This window comes from Lissotriton helveticus, chromosome 2_1 (genome assembly GCF_964261635.1).
Source record: "Lissotriton helveticus chromosome 2_1, aLisHel1.1, whole genome shotgun sequence".
In the NCBI taxonomy this organism is placed as follows: domain Eukaryota; kingdom Metazoa; phylum Chordata; class Amphibia; order Caudata; family Salamandridae; genus Lissotriton; species Lissotriton helveticus.
This window is the reverse complement of record NC_136059.1, coordinates 1,907,416,275-1,907,435,220: the sequence shown is the minus strand read 5'-3', so window position 1 is coordinate 1,907,435,220 and position 18,946 is coordinate 1,907,416,275. Positions and strand designations below refer to the sequence as shown.

General features: G+C 49.5%; 1 protein-coding gene across 15 annotated transcripts in view; it reads left to right on the top strand.

Moving 5' to 3' along the window:
- The window catches only part of BLTP1 (bridge-like lipid transfer protein family member 1), a 2,102,388-nt gene that overhangs the window by 1,369,836 nt on the left and 713,606 nt on the right, over positions 1–18,946 (top strand). For all 15 annotated transcript variants that reach the window (XM_078676841.1, XM_078676840.1, XM_078676839.1 and 12 more), the window contains one exon: positions 14,548–14,607. In XM_078676841.1, the coding sequence (XP_078532967.1) occupies positions 14,548–14,607 (60 nt within the window). The remainder of the gene's footprint in view (positions 1–14,547; positions 14,608–18,946) is intronic.

The window sequence follows — 18,946 nt, the reverse complement described above, 5'->3', positions numbered from 1 at the left end:
TGTGAACCCCATATAACATCTGTGGGGTTGCAGTATGAGTATGTGAAAAGATATGTCCTACAGATTCAGCGACTCCATCCAGTCTCCTGGGTCCAGAGCAGAAAGAATCTTGATACAGGGTGAGCATTTTGAATTTATATTTCTGCAGTAGGAGATTCAGTGTACAGATGTCTGTTACCTCTGTCAATCAGTACAAAGAAGTAGTGTAAATTACAGCACTCTTTCCTCTCCAAAGCTGGCACCCACTTGATGACTTTATTAGCCAACAGAATGGTCCGCTTCTTGCAGCAAGATTACGGAATGGTCCACTGACAGCTGCTAGGATATGGTTGGGTGAAAGTGTGTGGTGGGGGTACAGGAATGAAATGAACAATATGGCATACCCCTTTAAATGACATGGGCCTCTGAGTGTAAGTTAAGGCAGTTTATCAGCTTTACCAGCATAGGAGGAAGATATAGATGAGAGCTGACCCGGTTGGTGTGAATGGCCATGGATTCCACCATGACCTCTGCCCCAAAGGAACCATGCCTGCTTCTACTTTTATAGGTTGAAAAGGCTAACATTGTTTATTGTCTACCCCCTGGAATAACTCCTAAACATCCTGTAATGTTTATGGAACTGCTTGGTGGGAGACAACAGTTCCAAGCACCATGCAGTGGCTCCTTGAATCGTTCGAGCTCTGAATCCGTCTTCTCCCCCAAATAATCTAGAGCCGTCAAGAGAGATGTCCATCAGGGACACCAGGACATCTTCTGAAAATCCAGATTATCGCATCCTGGTGTGTCTTTTAGGATCTACACTGGTGGTCCCTGGTGTCCAAATCAGCATGAAAGACGTATATTGCTGTGTCCTGGCCATCATGTATCTTTTGAACCTGTAAGGACCTGAAAATGTCTGGGATATCAAGCTGGCTGAAGAGAACAATCTATCTCTACAGGTATCAATTTGTTTTGAGACTCTATACGGAGGATTGGTCAAAGTCATTCAAGGTGGCTATACTCGTCAACACCTGTACCACCGGAGTTTCAGGTGTAGGTTGCCATGTCAGAACATTTGTATCAGTGGGGGCTGGCCTATATTGCCGGGTAACAAGTCGACTGATTGCAGGGCCCAGACATGGCTGGACTATATGGCCGTAAGGGTTCTGTAAGAGTTTTGTTGAATGACAATGTTGGCTCAGAGGCAGTTGGACCTGATTAAAGGATCCCCATTATCTGATAGTGCCTACTAGCCGCAGATTCCTAACGTAGAATTATCCCTAGGCATGAGAGTGGATACGGAAACCTTTTGCCACAGCATCCCTGCGCGCCGGGGCAACACCACGCGACTCCGCCCAGGCGTCGTCCGCATACACGTGACTTCAGCGAGGTCACATAAGACCCACCCCGGCACGCCAACGTCCGTTTTTTCCTTTTCCATGTGCAACGCGGATCTGGCCTGTTTGTTGCCCTTTTTTCTTTCCATTGTCTCTTCTTTTGGTGGAACAGTGTGCGAATGCCTCCGGGCTTCAAGACTTGCACGTCGTGTGGGTGTCTTATGTCGGCGATGGACCCTCACCTTATTTGAATGTGGTGTTTGGGGGAGGATCATAGCACCACTGATTGTGAAGCGTGCCAACAGTTGAAGCCGAAGTTGCGGCGGGAGCACCGATGAAACTACTCCCAGCGCGTCTAAAACGCTCTGATACCTCCAGGTCTAGCCAGCGCTATATAAAACTCTTAAAATAAGTCTCTCCAGGTCAACGTCCTCCCCTCGTTCAGCTTCGGCGGACGGCTTCAGATAAGGCCGTGGTCGTCGTCCTCGTCCTTCTCCGATGTCACATGAGCGTCTCTCCCTGGTGGGTAAGTGTTGCAGTTTGTTCCCGGGGGCTGGTTTCCGGCCTGACGGTGGCGTGGGTCTCTGGGGTGATGCGGCCCGCGTGTCGTCCTATCCACCGTTTCCCGGTGTTGGGGCGTCGAGAGTCCAGATGGAGACATACGCGGCGGCCTCGCTGGCGTCTCCTCCTCCTTCCCCTCCTGGGGTATCAGTGGATCCCTTGCCTTACGTGGGGCCCTCCGCGGCGCCGCCGCCGGCTCCGGCCCCGACTGGCTCGTATCCAGGCCTGGAGGATGTGGTACTGTTGGGTTGCGGCCCAAACATCCTGGGGGTCCCTCCTTCAGACCAGGGCACCTCTGCCTCGCCCCAAACTCCCGCGGGGGTCCCTGTGGTGTCGGGGCTCGGGTAGCATCCCCGAGCCCCTCTCGGTCCTTTGACAAGGTGGTCCTGTCTAAGGCCGAGGTGACCCTGCTACCGTGCCGGCAGCCGCTGGACTGTGCAGAGCCAGAGAGGTCGGTGGACCCTCCTCGTCCCGCTCCGGGTCGAGGCTGGGTGGGGACCCCTCGTCCCTCTCCGGGCCCCTCTCGTCCTTCCCCACAGGCGGCTGCCTCGTCGGAGGGCGAGTCAGAGGTTGAATCGTCCCTGGCGCCGCCACATGGGTTGCGGGGCGACCTCCGCTACAGTCTGGGCCGTGGCTGGCACTCCCCAGGCCCTTCTCGTTTTTCCAAGCAGGCGGCTGCCTCAGCGGGGATTGAGTCGGCATCGTTCTGGCACCGCCTCAGGCCAGTTCGGTTCCAGCTCCACTCCGGTCCCCGGCGCGGTGTGACTTGAAGGGACCCTGTCCGGCGACACCGGATGGTGTTGACGTCCTGCCTCAGGCGGCGAACTCTACGGCTCCGCGCAGGGGTCGTTCTGCGGATTCGTCTTCGGACGCTCCTTCTTCTCCGGAGGCAAGCTGTATATTGGTGTCGTCCTCCCCAGAGACTGGTCGCCGTGTGGTACTTTTTCACCGGTGTCGTCGAAGGGCAGCTCCCCGCCCTTTCTGAGGCAGAGGTGTTCGTCTGAGGCACAGCAGGTCCCTCATTCTTCAGCTCCTTCTGACTTCCACGTCTGGCACTTGCCAGTCCCGCTTGGCTTCGGGGACGGCCGCCTTAGTTTGCAGCCATCTCCCACAGAGGAGCTGCTTTCTCCACCGTGGGGCCCTACGGAGGCGGGTGCGGCCTTTGCTCACGCGGTGTCCACAGTTGTGGGCATTCTGCACATGGGTTGCTCACTTTCCGGTGGACCATCTCTTGGAGGTTCTCCACCAGGGCTCTGGTGAGAGGGAAATCTTACTTCCCTTTGAGGGTTCGCTCCTCTCTTCCCTGTTGGGGGCTTGGAGGCACCCCGCCTCAGGGGATCCCGTGCCCCAGCACCTTCTGCACCGACACCTTCCGGCGCCGCGTGACCCCGCCTGCCTTTCCCTCCACCCCTCTGCTGCCAGTCCGCTTTTGCGAACCGCCTTTCCCTCCCTGCCGCCACTGTTGACGCCGCCGTACCAGGATGCCCGCTGGCTGGACTCTTGCGGGCGCAACATGTTCGCCTCGACCAGCGCTGCCCTGCCGCCCCTTAACACCTTGTGTGTATTGGCTAGGGCTTCCTCTTGTTTGTGGGACTCGGCTGAGTCTCTGGGATCCGCAGCCTCCCAAGAGACTGTCCAGGTGGACTTACGGCATCATGCTTTGGATGGCCGGGAGGTAGCGACGTTTATTCTCCGCTCCGCTCTGGACATCTCGTAGGTGCTGGGCCGGGCCGGGCCATGGCTTCCTCAGTCACCCTCCATCGCCATGCTTGGCTTCGGGACAGAGTGTTCCCTGAAAATATTCGGGAGCGGCTCATTGATCTTCCATTCGACGGCAGCCTGTTCCTCCATGCCCCGGCTGACTCCGCCATCCAAAGGTTCCTGGCAGGGCTCCGTCCTCCTCCTCCGCCTTATCCTCCTCCACCTCCTTCCCCTCCTCAGTGACTGCTGAGTTGGGCTGTTCTGGACCTTCTTAGGCCGCTTGTTCGGACTGGGGAGTGTGTTTTGTGGCCATTGAGTCCTCCTTTGGGACTTTGGCATTGTTGGCTGCTGGACGGCCCTTTGTTGACTATGTGTGTGTTTTGCTGGAGTTGTTGCGCAGACTTGGCTCTGAGATTAGGCCTTCTGCTTTGCTTGGGCTGCTTGTCAAGCCTTCTGCGGTGGTGTTTTTCCCATGGACCTTTTGATTTTTCCTCTCCTGTGGAAGTTCTTCCAAAGAGGGTTCCCATGTCTTGGGACTTAATGTACCCTATGTGGGGTAGTGGTAGCTGTAATATAGCTTGCGCTCTGCTAGGGAGTTCTGGTCGCCTTCGGGTGCTGGTTCTCCATGGCGTTTCTGTATGTTGCTTTTGCTTCTTGAGGTTGTGTGCGGGCCCCTCGTAGTGGTGTGGCCGGGCATTTTCTCACCTTCCTGCCCCTGTCCTGAGGGCTGGGGTGATTCTGAGTGCTCCCTTGTCAGGCGTAGACTGCCAGGTCTTTCTGGGGCCCCGGGCTGTTCTTCTTGCTTCTGGCAGCTTATGACTGTTGGTGCTGTTCTGGCTGGCCTGTTGCCTTCCATCAGGTGGGGGCTCACCTTCCTTTCCTTCGTTTCCTTGGGCCCTCTAGGCTTCTTCTTCTTCTGATTTCTCTCTTGGCATTGGATGGAAGCTCTGTTGCCTTGTAAGGGAGTGAGGTGCTTCGGCCTCTCTAGCCTTGCCCTTGGTTCTTCTGCTGTGAGGGTACGGGCCTCTTCAGTGTTCTTCTTCCTCCTACACCCTCTGGGGTTGGTGGTGTTCTTCTTGTAGGGGTTCATCTTGCCTGGCGGTGATGAAGTTTCTCTTCTGGCCCGCAGATCTGGTCCCCTGTGGTACCTTCTATTCTGTCCAGGCTGGTGGGGTCCTTTCGCAGTACCTCCTCCCCCGTGGGTATTGCTAAGGTATCTATTCTACGTGAAGGAATCTGCGGCTACTAGTCTCTATCAGATGTACGTGTTACTTACCTTCGGTAACGATGTATCTGGTAGAGAAGTTTCTAGCTGCAGATTCCTTCACGACCAACCCTTCCTCCCCATTCTGTGAGGACCCTTGGGTTGGTCTTCGGTACTCGCCTTCTGGCGGGGGGCTGTGTCTCCTGTGAGTACCTTTAATTTGCTCTTGACGGGTGGCTCCGTCTGGTTGTGGTCTTCGGTACTCGCCTCCCGGCGGGGGGCTGTGTCTCCTGTGAGTACCTTAATTTGCTCTTGACGGGTGGCTCCGTCTGGTTGCGGTTCATTCCTCCTCTTGGTTCCTTGGAGGATGGGGTTACGGTGCTCCTGTGCCCCGCTGCTCTGGCTACTCCAGGTTTGGGGGGGTTTGCCTTCAATCTCTGTCCCCCCTCCCCTCCCTTCCCTTCCTCTTGCTGCTGAGGGTCCTGGCCCCTCGGCTAACCTCCGACTAGGGGTCATCTGGCCAGGCCTTGCCCTTGTTCCTTGGGGGGTGGTTGCCCTCTACGCTTGGGTGGCTTGGAGGTTTGTGTTCCTGTCTGTCTTGGGACTGTCTCCCCTTCCTTGTTTCTGGATGGGGATGGTGGGCCTGTTACATGTTTCATGGCTATTTACGCATGTTCCTTGTCTCAGAGGGAAGGCTGTCTATGTACTGGCAGGGTGGCTGCTCAGGGCTCTGCTCTTTCTTCTGCCTTTGGACACTGCAGTGTTTCACTGTTCCTTATGGTGTCGTTTGTCGCTCCTTTTTTCTACTCTTTTGCACACTGTTTCCATGCTCCCACAGTTTTTTGTCTGGTGGCTCCGCGTTGTGGTGCGGAAAAACTTTCCAAAGAAAACTAACGTAGGCACTCCGGGGTTAGTCTTATGTGACCTCGCTGACGTCATGTACGTGGACGACGCCTGGGCGGAGTCGCATGGTGTCGCCCCGCCCCCGGCGTGCAGGGATGCTGTAGCAAAAGGTTTCCGGATCCAGTCTCACGCCTATGGATAATTCTACGTGAAGGAATCTGCGGCTAGAATCGTCTCTACCAGATACATTGTTACAGAAGGTAAGTAACTCGTACAACAATCCTACTTTGGTTTCAGCAGTAGGAAACTACAGATCAAGCACATCCGCTGCCCTTTGGACTATTACTGCGAAAAAGCTGCTTTCTGTATCCTTCAATAGCTCTCCCACACTAATAGAGGGCGCAGGACCCACTTCGGCACCTTACTCGACATCACTTGAGCCATAAAGCACACTTCTTTAAAAGGCGCCCCTTTTTTCTGCTACATTAACGATATCCTGAGTTCTTCGCTTACAGATTTTTCCTCAGAATGTCTCTGTCAGGCTCCGCCACAAAACTCCTCGGGGCTCTGTTGAGAGACCTATACCAACACCCACGCAACCGCCCTGTGGCCTGATATATACACAGACTTAACAGAATGGTCCCGTGAGCGCGGGAAAGGAAGGGAACAGCGGGGAGGGAGATCTGAAATGACAAATACAAGGGATTTAGAATCACACCCCTCCCTATCTGCACTACAACAATCAATCTCCACAGTGTGTTAAGGCCCTTCTCTTCCAAAGAGTTATTCCTACCTGAAAAGAAAATAACTCAATCTTTATAAACAGGAGAGGGAGGTAGGGGTCCTATCTGCGGTGGCAACCAACTATAAAAGACCAAGAAATGAGGATGAGAGTAGGTAAAGTCTCCTTAATACATTTACTCTCTCAGCACATCACCTACCACTTTTATGACAGTGTTCAACCTTGAGCCACTTCCTCCAATGGTGTAGGCACCCCCTTGTGATTCCTCTCCTGTGTGGAATATAAAGCACAAAAGAGGTTGTCGCCAAAGAAAACATAAACCATGCCATGAAGGTTAACAGCACCTTCAACTCCTGTTTTAACCAGCTCTCAAAAGTAGTACACTGCTAACAGGTATATCCATATTACAGTCTTGGGGGGTCCTTACCCCAGGTTACTCCAAAGCGATTGGGGATTTGATAGCGAGTTAATGTCACTCACAACAGTATAACCCAACTTGTTCAGTCTTGCAATGTTCTCGCACCACACGCGAGATTCTTATTGTTTTCCCCTGTCAGGAAATGCAGCCGCTAGGTTCCGCATATAAGGAAAACAAACATTCCGGGTATTGTGGGCTGAGGGGCATCCAATACACACAGCCGTGTATACTGTCCCACCTCAGCTCAGCGCCAATTCCGCTTGATGCAGCGTCCGTGTGCCTCCAGCCGGCAGCCACACGGAAGGGATTTTACTCACGGTTAACTCCGGTTCCAAAAGTCTCTCCAACCACCTTAGCGTTTCTTCGGCAATTATCGGCTCCGTTTTCCCTTGCTTTCTGGCTTAAGTGTCCGGGGCTGCGCGGCTGACGTCATGCGCAGCGTCACCCTTTGCCCTCTGGGATTTGTGGTTCCCGAGAGAAATGAGGTTGCCGATCCCCACGCATTGCGCGGACAGCGGCCCACGAAACGCGCTACCTGACAGTCTCCACCCAGGTAGTCCGATTTCAAACCATGTAGAGACTGTGATGTCCAGATTTCCATCCGGACATTCACGAGATCAGCCTTTTGTGCTTGGGACCCGATCACGACATGAAGGCCCGCGAGTCGTTTCGGACTATTCATCCCAATGGACTCAATGAAATGGAAGCCAGGATGTTTATGGCTAGAGTGTTAGATGAAAGAAGAAGGCGCCACAATTCCAGACTGTGGTCGAAAGTCATCACCTTCATCAAATTCCTCCAAAAAGAAGCACAAGAAGAAATTATAGCATGAATCCACACTCCACTGTTAGTCAAGAAGTACGTTGCCAAGTCCTGCTGCCTCACCTCAACCATTGTAGAACCAGGAACTGACAGATGATCCTTTAGAGGTTCCCGGCTCCTGTAGCTACATCTGACCCAGCGCTGATCCAAGAGAAGCACCTTCCTGTGGTGTGGACTCCAAGCCCACAGCCTGGTTATCTTTACCCAGAGTTCCCCACTCCTAGGACGGAACCTTTGATGTTACTGAACACCATGTTTGACAGAGTCCGCAGATTTGTGGTACCCTCTGGACCGCCAACTGGCACCTTGGGTCTGATGACTTATGTTTATTGAGGCTTACCAACACTGTATCACTATGTGCCTCTGGTGCCATTTCCACCTTTGTCTCCTGTCACATGGGCCAAGACTCCAACACCAGCATCCCATACCTTCTTCGTCACCTTTGGCGCCATATCCCATTACTTCACCGGAGCCAACCATCACTGTTATTGCAAAAGGATCCTGTATTTTAGCAAATTATGTCCCCTCTAGCACACCTGTTAACTCCTATTGGTGAGCCGGCTCCACCAGCATCGCAGCTTACTCATCCAGTTTCCCAGTCTTTGATATGCTTGCTCTATCACTCCAGAAGACACACTCAAAGACTGATGGAGGAAAATAATTTTATCTTCAGGGACTTTGATTCTCAGGAATATCTCCAGTGCCGTTGATGATGGGGATGGCTAGTCTACACCGGGGCAAGGCTTTGCTGGCCTCAAAGTTGCTAGTGTGCTTGATACCTCCCTGGAGTGAAAGATTTATTTCCCAGACGGAGCTTCCTCCACCAGGAGTTGCCTCCTATCCCTCTATTTTCTGGAGGTCAGTGGAGATGAAGAACCTCCAGCTGCCATCTACCAACATCTTCACTAAGGTCCTACATGCTACGACCCATGCCTTGGAACCCTTGCTACCTTTTAATGAGGCCTTGACAGAGCCTATACTTGTGGTCTAGGGTAACCAACAAACTTTTATGGCAGTATCCAGATCCATGACAAGGCACTACAAACCAGTACCAGAAACTTAGGCGTTCCTCTCCTCCCATCCATCACCTGAAAGCCTGATAGGGCATGCCTAGTGTTCCTTGAAACTGACACATGATGAATTCACTACAACGCATCGGACAGGGAATCAGAAAAGATGATGCAATTCACAAAGAAGTTGTTTTCTGCTGGGAGCAAGGCTCTCAAATCTCGTAGTACAACCTGCCTCCTCAGGGTAATATGCACTTACACTCTGGGAAACAGTGTAAGCAGTAATCACCAATCTGTGAGGGAATCTTCAAAGTCAATTTACAGAGCTAGTGGGGTACAGTCAGGCTGCGATCAGCAGATTTTACAATCTGGCCTAGACACATCATATTCTGTTGTAAAGGCCATGGGGACCTATGTCTTCCTACATCACCATGCACTGCTCGGTAGTTCTGGGTTTTCCCTTTAGTGGTTCCCGCCTCTTTGGAGAAAAAGCCAATTCAGCTTTGGAGAGGTTTAAAAACAGCAAAGCCACTGCAAGATCACTTGGCCTCCAGACCCAAACAGAGGATTATCAACTGTTTAGGAAGTTTCAAGGCTTCTCCAGAAACGTTTTCTTTTGGGGTTGTCAAAACATTTCCCCACCAGCAGCAACAACTACAACAGGCAAACCCCCTTAGCAAGCAATATAGAGGTTGAGGAAAAGGAAAAAGCCATGCCCACTCTTTACCTCCCTCCTCCTACCACTCCTGTTTCCCAGCCAGCGCAGGGAAGCAACCCTAGTTTCCCTTGCCCGAACACACACAGCCTCTTGTAGGATAGGTGTCCTCCTTTCCACCAGTCTGGAGGGCCATCACTTCAGACCACTGGGTCTTGCAGATTGTGGAACAGGGTATGACCTATCCTTCCAACAGGACCAATATCCTTTCCCCCCAGTCACATGCACTCCTGCTAATCACCTACATGTCCTACAGCAGGAAGATCAGACCTTACTCCTAAAGGGCACAGTGAAGTTGATTTCAGAACAGGACCTGTACCAGAGATGCTTCTCCCAGTACTTAATGGACCCCAAAAAGGACAGTGGTCTGTTCCTCATCCTATACCTCAGAGTTGTGAACTGTTCTTCAGAAGTGAAAAGTTCTAAATAATGTCCCTAGCTCAGGTTCTGCTAATTTTGGAAGTGGAAAACTGGATTGTGTCTGTCGATCTGCAGAATGCTACTTCCATATCCCTATTCTGTGGCGACACAGAAAGTAACTTCTCTTGACTTTGGATTCCAAACACTGCCAGTTTGCAGTTTTTCTGTTTGGCCTCTCTTACACCCCTCGAGTCTTCACGAAGGTAATGGCAGTGGTTGCGGCTCATCTCAGATGGGTTGGAATTCTGGTATTCCCTTACCTGGATGACTGGCTTCTTGGTGGCAGCTCTCTAAGGATAGTGTCACACCATTTGTACATGACAGCCAAATTACTGTGTCTATCTGGGGTTTTCAATCTACGAGCCCAAGTCTCACCTGGTGCCCTCGCAGTACATCCTGTTCATCGGGGCAGTACTGGGCACAATAATGAATCAAGCCTCTCCTCCTCAGAGGTTTTGCGACATTCAGCCTATGAATCTGATGCATCAGAATGGAGCAATCATTCCAGTCCTGACAATCTTACACATGCTTGGGCTGCTAGCCTTCTGCATTCAGTTGCTCAACCATGCACGCTGGCATGAGTGCCCTCTAGTAGTGTTTCAGCAGGCAGTGGTTCCAATATGGTGGAGATCTTCAAGCTTGTATCCAAATCCCCATGGACACTACAACAGACCTACATTTTTAAAGTGCGGGCATCAGCCTGTTGGAATTGCCAGCGATACATCTGGCTCTCAAGGTCTTTCTCCCTTCCCTAAGTGGCCAATCTGTCCAAATACAATACCACCTCAAATGTGGGTACATCAACAAGCAGGGGTAGAAGTGTCGTACCTTCTCTGATGAGAAGCACTGTGGCTGTAATACTGGACTCAAGACCATGAGATCTGCCTGGTAGCAAGTCACATGGCTGCAGTGCGTAGTGTATGAGTGGACACTGAGATTGGGTCATCTTTCTGACCATGAGTGGTGTCTTCATCCGGAGGTAGTTCAGGACATAGTTCAGCTCTGGAGAACTCCTCAAAATGACCTCTTTGCCACTCACATGAATTCTCACTGCTGAAAATTCTGTGCCCTCCAGTTTCCGATGCAGGTAGCTCTGGAGGATGAGTTTCAGTTGAAGTGGAACTTTTCGCTTTATTATGTTTTCCCTCCCATTCCTCTGATTTTTCACTTTTTGAGGAAGACTTGCCTTAACCAGACCGAAGTAATTCTTATTGAGTCAGATGTGCCATGTAGGGTGTGGTATGAAGACTCATTCACCTCTCTCTGTGACCTGCACTCAGTCTCCCTCACAGGGTAGATTTTGTTTTGCCGTTTCAAGGACAAATTCTACACCTCAAACTTCATTGTTTTCACCTACAAGTGAGATTGAACAGGGCAACCCAAGTTCTTTTTCCCTACCCCCTGATGTGGAATATTTTATATTATGTGCCCATAGACACTCCAACAAAACGGCATACACAAGCAGATGGAATAAGTTTGTCAAACGGACTGCAGACAACTTGATATATCCTTTTCAAGCCCACCTATTTGACATACTACTTTTGCTGGCACAGCCGGGTATGCAGTGGGTATTGTAAAGGGTTATTTATTAGCCTAAACAGCTTTCCTCTGTTTGCCTGACTTGCCATTCCTGTTTGTCACTCATTGTAATGCGGTTCTTAACCCCTTCGATGCTCATGACGAGCTGAGCTCGTCATGAGTTGTGCCGCTCGCATGCTCATGACGAGCTCAGCTCGTCATGTAACGCGTTTGTTAAAAAAAAGCCGCACAGGGCAAAAATGACCGCAGCACACATGTGGTTAAAGGGGCTTACAAACATGTTTCCCCTATCTCCCTTTATAATGCCTCAATTGGACCTCAGCTTGGTTCTTGCATTCCTTGTGTGTTTACAGTTTGAATCGTTGCACAGTTGTCCTTTACGTTTACTCACATTAACGGAAGTCTTTCTGATCTCTATTACGTCAGCTTGACTTGTTAGTGAAATGCAAGAGTTGAGTCAAAACTCGTTTCACCTCCTCCTTTCATCACAAGTTGTTAAGAAACTGGGCTGCCTTCCTGTCAAAGGTGGTTACTCCCTTCAACCAAGGCCAATCCATTACGCTGCCAACCTTCTTCTCTCTGCCACACCCAATAAAGAAAGAGGATAGACTTAATCTTCTTGACCTTAAGACAGTGGTCTTCTTTTACGTAGATAGAACACATGAGTTCAGACTGGATGACCAGCTCTTCTTGGGTTATGTGGGAAAGATGAATGGCAAGGCAGTGCATAAGATGAACTCAGTATGTGCTATGATCTGGCAGGCAGAGAACCACCAGTGGACTACCAGGTGGGAGGGAAATTGGTAGCCCATTCCTACCAACCGCATCCTGCCCTGAGGACATTTTCTGAGCATAAGTAGGGCACCCCTAGCAGCCCAAACTCAGATATTGACCGGACTGAAAGAAGGACGGAGGAAGGTCTACCCTGCTGCAATTTGGAACAAGCAAAGAGAGGCTGCCCTGCCATGGACTGCACATGCTGAAACCGGTCACTAGCAAAGGGGAGGGACGGTGCATCCTGTGTCTCCAGAGGCCAGCCAAAGCCAAGGGACTCCTAAGATCTGTGGGCTGGCCTCCTGTCACAGCATAGGGACACAACAGCTAAGAAGCCTGCTCGGGCACGTTGGAAGCAAAAATCTTCAACCCACCGCCAACCGCTGCCATTCAGCACCAGGGACAAGGACCCGATGCACAAAAGTGCATCCGAGTTTAATGAGCTTGGAGTGTCATTGAAGTGCAGCTGGGACCTCGAGATGAATTGGCACATGGGGGCGAAGGTAATCTAGTGGCAACTGGAATATTGCCAGCACCAATAGGACTTCAAAGGATGTAGATCCTGTGATGAGGACTGCCTCACCCCCCTTCCTGGACCAAGGAGTAGTCACACCAAGACCCACATTGCATCCACAACATCCTTCAACCATCTTTAGCATATTTCATCCCTTGCCTCAGGACCTGGAAAGCCCTGCAAATGACAAAGGTCCCTGGAACTGACTGAAGGCTGCTTCACCTGCTGAGGTAACTGTTCCTGAGGACCTGGCTGGTCCCCCTGACTGGCTTTCTACTGGAGTTTGTCACCTAAAGAGACTCTAAGTGAACGCATTCCAAATTGCCCAAATGTTTTGTGAAAACGTTTCTAAGTGTCAACTCATTGAATTTGCCAATACTTGTTTGCGGTTGAGTGAAATAACTGATTTTACTATACTTTGTAAGTTCTATATCTCTATAACCCTCCGCGAATCTTTTTTGTTGTGGTGTCTAAAAATGCCTTCTTCTGTTTCTTTCTTCTCTCTTCCTCCTGTTTCCCTCCTCCTGCCACCCAGCGCTTCACCCTCATCCCGAACCTACTTAATGGAGACCGTAGCACGACCCTATTGCACAGGTCCTCGTGCCAGCTCCCCCTTTGACAGTTCTCTTGCCCTGCTTGCCCGCAGTCTGCGACCTCTGCTGCTTGTCTGCCTGCTGCCCTCTTTTTGTGCCTCCTCTGCCCATTTCTTGCTATGTTTTGCCCTTTTCTGCTGGTTTTTCTGCACTGTTTTGCCTTTTTCTGCTTGTTTTTCTGCAGTCTGTCTTTGCCTTTTCTGCTCATTTTGCTGCCCTCTGTTTTGCCTTTACCTGCTCTTTTTTTTCCTTTTGTTTGACATTTTCTGCTCTTTTTTTCTGCCCTCTTCTGCTTTGTTTTGCCTTTTCTGCTCGTTTTTCTGCCCTCTGGTTTGCCTTTTCTGCTTGTTTGGTTTTCTGCCGTTTGTTTTGCCTTTTTATGCTCTTTTTTTCCCTCTTTTCACCATTGCCTCAAGACCTGGCTTTTTGCCGGAGACCTCGTACCCCAGCGCCCAGATACCCGCAGGGGTGACAGTGCTGCACCCTACAAACGCTGAATGATTGATTGATTGAAAAATACATAAAAATACAGTCTATTTTAAAAAAATTGGTGTCTTATTTCTTTTGTGTCTTGACGATTTCTTCTTCAATTATTTTGCTGCTGTCTAAAGGCTTTACACTTGTTCCTTCGTGTAAGTCTCGCACAGAGTCACAGCTACCCAGGGTTTAGCTGACGATTTGACAAGCAAAACCTAAGAGTCCTAAAGGGGTTGGTAAGCGTATTACACAGCAAAATCACACAACCACAGCATATAATACAACCCATTTCCTCACATCAACCCAGTGCCCACAGCTGCTATTCATTCACACAGTTGAAGCTGTCCATTGCAGACAGGTTCCACTTTGCAAATAGTTGTGAACTGATAAGGGCAGTCAGCACATTTTTTTGTGCTTAGCAGGAGTGGTTCAAGCCATTTCTCTCTCTCTCTCTCTCTCTCTCTCTCTCTCTCTCTCTCTCTCTCTTTTTATTGTGATTCGCAAACATTTGTGTCAGCATTGTCAGTAACAAATGCGTTTAGAGTTTAATTTTGGTACTTTTTGATTTTTTTATTTCTTCATATTTGTGGCTTTGCAAGGAAAAAACTTTTGATACACTGGTATGCTGAACAATTGCATCTTGTCATACCGAAAAAATCTGTTTGTGCAAATATGATTAACTGTGACAGAATTATAGTAATTTTAAGTGTTAAGTACAGAAATGTTTCTGCCTTTGCTTCTTTTGTTAGTGCAAACCAATCTCACCATATTTTAGTATTTGAAATCTAATTTTTTACTGTGTAGGTAATAAAACATAAACCTCTGAGCTCAGAAAGTGCTTTGTTTGATATGAGTGTAGTTGTTTTTTTCTCACTGCTTATATATTTGTTAATAATAGGCATTGTACCAGATGGCACCTATGAAGTCTGCTCTAGAACAACAGGGCAAGCCTCAGCAGGTAAACATATTACTCGATGTGTGCATCTCTGTGAAGTGCATACATTCATTCAATTCCTTTATTTAAAAAAATGAATAATGTCTTTATTACAGCACTTTTGTGGTATCATGGCATGTGTTCAGGGGATAATATCAACTAATTGGCCTAAATGTGCAAGGTTAAATGTGTTAAATTGTATATTGGGGGTTCAAAATATGGCTGTCACTTAACTGTCATTATTTGCTTAAATCTGCAATTTCAGGGGATTGGCCTGGTCAGCCAAGATGGTGGAGACCCATTTTAGGCTCTTGGAGCCCAGCCTGTAATCCAACAAAACCCTGTTTCTGACACCCACCATTGGACTAAAGAGCAGTCCCCCATTGGGCTCTCACCCATTTGCTGTGCTTCACTTGGGCCCGTAGCATCAACGAGAAGACGGTCGAGAGGCACTCCACAACTTGACCGTGTCACCTATAAGATGACGAGTTCCAGGCGGCCAGCATACTGGGCTATGCTCACTGCTAGCTTTTGTGTTTGGGGGGCCCTTTGTGGGGTCAGGACACCCACTTGCTGTGGCCGGGCACCCTGTGCCTTTGGATCTGCCTAGACATTGGACGATTAGGCCAGCCCGTCCCAGTGGCAAACTTCCCAGAGGCCCGGCAGATGCGTGGGGCTGGCCTGGCCTGTGGGCCTGCCTCCCGGCCAAACAGTCAGGATACCTGCTGGAGAAGAAGCAGGCTTAACTGATGCAGGTGGTGGCCGCATGTGACAGCCTTGAAGGCCTGGGGGTTTGGTGATGTAGCAGGAGTGCCTGACATGAACTGACTGTGGTCCAGGAGGCAGCGGGCGGCGGCACCTGGGAGAGTAACTGAAGGCTCCTCTTGTTGACTGTCCTTCCCCACTCCTTGTCTCATTGAGGCTGCTGTGTGACTGAACCAGAGGATACAAAAGGCCTGCAGGGGCTATGGATGCAGGGGCTCAGTCATGGAAGCACTAGGTGACCTGGTGACTCGTACTTCACCCCCCCCCCCCCCCCCACTCGCCTTCTTGCACCCGACCTCCTGGGGGTTGGTACATGCTGACTGGCTTTCGGCTGCTCATGCTGGAAATGTGAGTTGAGACCTAAATTGGGCAGTGGCAGTGCCCAGACACGCATTGCTAGTGGGGGTGCTTTACCAACTCTGAGTTAGGGGCCCCTGGGAGCAACAACACAGAGCTGCTGACACCGCCCTGAGGCAACGCATTGGACATGGGGAAGAAGCCTGCCCTGGCTCCCCAGTGTAGGGCGTCATAAACCAACTGTTTCTCAGATCCATTTGAAGATGGATAAATTCACTACCCCACCTTTGGGGCCCCCAAACACACAGATCCTGGACATATTCCCCATTAACTTCCAGACTCTGTAGACTCTGGTGCAATTTTGCAGGCCATCTGTAAATCACAGACCGCATTAGAGACCAAGATTGGGGATGTGGGCATCAAAGACTCACTAATGCCAAGGTTTGCATAATGTGTTTGACCGTTTCCAGAGCAGAAGAACGTATCTCAGAATTGGAAGACACTCTACATGAACTCCATACTAAGGTGGTGCGCCCGACTGCTGTGTTACACGAATTGAGGACGATGAAAATCACACCTGACGGAGAATCCTCCAATTCATAGGATTTCCAGATAGGTCAGAGGGCTCTTACCTGGAAAGCTTCCTAGAAAGCTGGACACCGAATGGATCTCGCCGAACTTGCTTTCAGCATGCTTTATTATTGAGCATGCACACAGTTCTCTGATGACAGAGGTTTCTAAATTTAGGGCGTCCAGCTGTGCAGCAACACTAATGCTCCAATCTTCTACAATCATGATCTTCCCAGACTATACCGGGTAACTTCATCAGCAGGCAAATCCTTTGTGTCACTAAAGCAAAAACTGTGGGCCCGCACCTGCAGTACATGCTCTTGTTTCCCGCTAACCTTAAAGTCATACATAACTCTAAGACTTTGTTCATTGATACCCACGAGGCAACATGGAAATGGGAAACTGAACAACGTACCTTGAGGCCCAACCCCATGCCAGACAAGGACCTGGGAAAAGTAGGGGCATGCAACATAACTCTTCCTTATCATCTTACTTATAGATGGCCCAGCCAGAACTGAGTAGAAGAAAAGTCACCTGGTCTCAGTGAGGGCCGTGGGGCCTGGAAGTACCAACTCGAATTTCAATGCTGCTGGGACGTGTCGCGAGTGACTGCTGGGGGAGGGAGAGGGGCATCACGTAGGGTTCCACCTGCGAGGCTCTTGCCAGCATTCACGTACCACTCACAGACCCTATTTGTCAGCAACCCATAATCCTATCTTGTCAGCTATGTCAGGGGCCTCATTTACGAATAACTTGCTGCATTTTACTTTTGTTCATTGGTGTGGATTGGTTAATTGGGCGACAGATACTTATAGTTTAGAGGGGGGCAGTTGGGTTTGGTTGTCCTAGTGTTTTTATGATTCAGCAATGTTTTCTACAGTGCTATTTCAGACCAAGGGATGTGATTCCTGCCCGGGCCCCTCATTCACCCATTACTCCTTCCCATTAGTCCACCTCAACTCTGTCGGCCTTCCAGACTATGGCTGGAATATTAATGGGCTCCTTGATCATGTCAAGAGAGGAGCAGTCCTCTGATTTGTGTACAGACACACCCAGGCAGTCTTGATGCTTCAAGAAACCCAACTGATGGGCAACAAGTGCCTGTTATTAGCTAAATATGGTTATGATATGGTGTTCCGCGTGAGTCACTCCCAGGTTCACGGGGTGTAGCAATTCTACTCCACAAAATCAGCCATAACCCTCACATGCAGTACTTAATTTGAGCCAGTGGTTTCCGGTGCTCAGCACCTTCACTTAATCATCAACACTGGTGCTTTTCATGAGCACCAGTTAAGGACTCATTATTTATGGTAGGCACGGGAAGAGTACATGATTTTTCCAGAATCACAGGATGTTGAGCCGACACCGAGACTCGAACCTGGTTCCCTAGCTGTAAAGTTGACAGCTCTGGCTATTACGCTACATCCTCTCCCCACTTTCATGGTAAGTAGTAAGTTCTGTTCTAGGCAGCGCTAACAGGAGAAATGGGCTGATGCCAGCTGCCTCCTGACGAGAGCGCCAGCACCTATTTGTTTTTACAAATTAACCACTGCTTACATGCATTCTCTGTATTTATCACATTCAAGTTGTTGGGATTCCTCAATCTGGGGGTATTTCTTTGCTGGCTTATGATCCCAATCTAGTAATATGATTCTCGTGGGCCCCACATTGGGAGTGATCCTTGAAACACAACCAACTCCTTATTCAAGGCCGTTGGTCCTCCTCTGCAAGCAATTCAGTATTAATTAATGATTGTCTTTTTTTGGTGGGAAGTGAGATTCCGTTGGACCTGGTATTTGTGACATCACTTTTGTAGTTGTATTTGGTTCTCTGCCGACCATGCATATCATATGATCAGAGTTCCCCTGCAACCACGACTGGTGCTACTACACTCTCCTGTCAACTGCACCACAACACTATTAGATAGCCAATTGTAATGTAAGGGTTTCGGGATCAATTCACAAGCATAGAGTCCTGATGCAGCTCCGTTGCCGGAAGGCAGACATAGTTTACTTACAGAAGACGCACCTTACCGCTCCAGATGCCAAGAAAATGCGCACCAAAAGGAGGGGTCAAGTATTCGCCACTACATATTCCACGTTCGCGCGTGGGTCAGATGTCTTGTTGAGGGCAGGGGTTCCCTTTGAGGCACAGGACGTTAAAACTGACATGAGTGGGAGCTATTTCGATTTGATTCAAAATACTTTATTCGGTTTGTTAGAACAACCATAAAAGCATTTACATAGGTAAAAAAAAATACACATTTAAAATCAATGATATAATTAGTCGCAAGTTCCGTAACCATAGAAGACAGTAATGGTAATATATCTTATAAAATTAATACCACAGCATGAAAGCAAGTTCCATGACCATTCAGAACAGTAGCTGTACTTATCAACATTATGCGGTCTCACATATATCTTTTCTTGGTCAATTAATTGTAAGAATACCTTTCCTGACATTAATTGTTTTTAAAATATATAAAGCTACATGATCGCAAGTTCAGTGCAAAAAGCAAATTCTTAGCAGAATGATGCGAGCTTAAAGTGGTTTTAGCAAAAAACATCTAACATACAAGTACAATTTACAAAAGAGCATGACATGCACAGTACTTTGGTGCAAATTCATCACAGGGGCAGGGGGTAGAATCTAAGGGGCATGTTTTCATAACTGGAAATGCAACTAGGTGATGTACTATGCCTAGTCTGAGTCTAGTCCGCACATAACAATG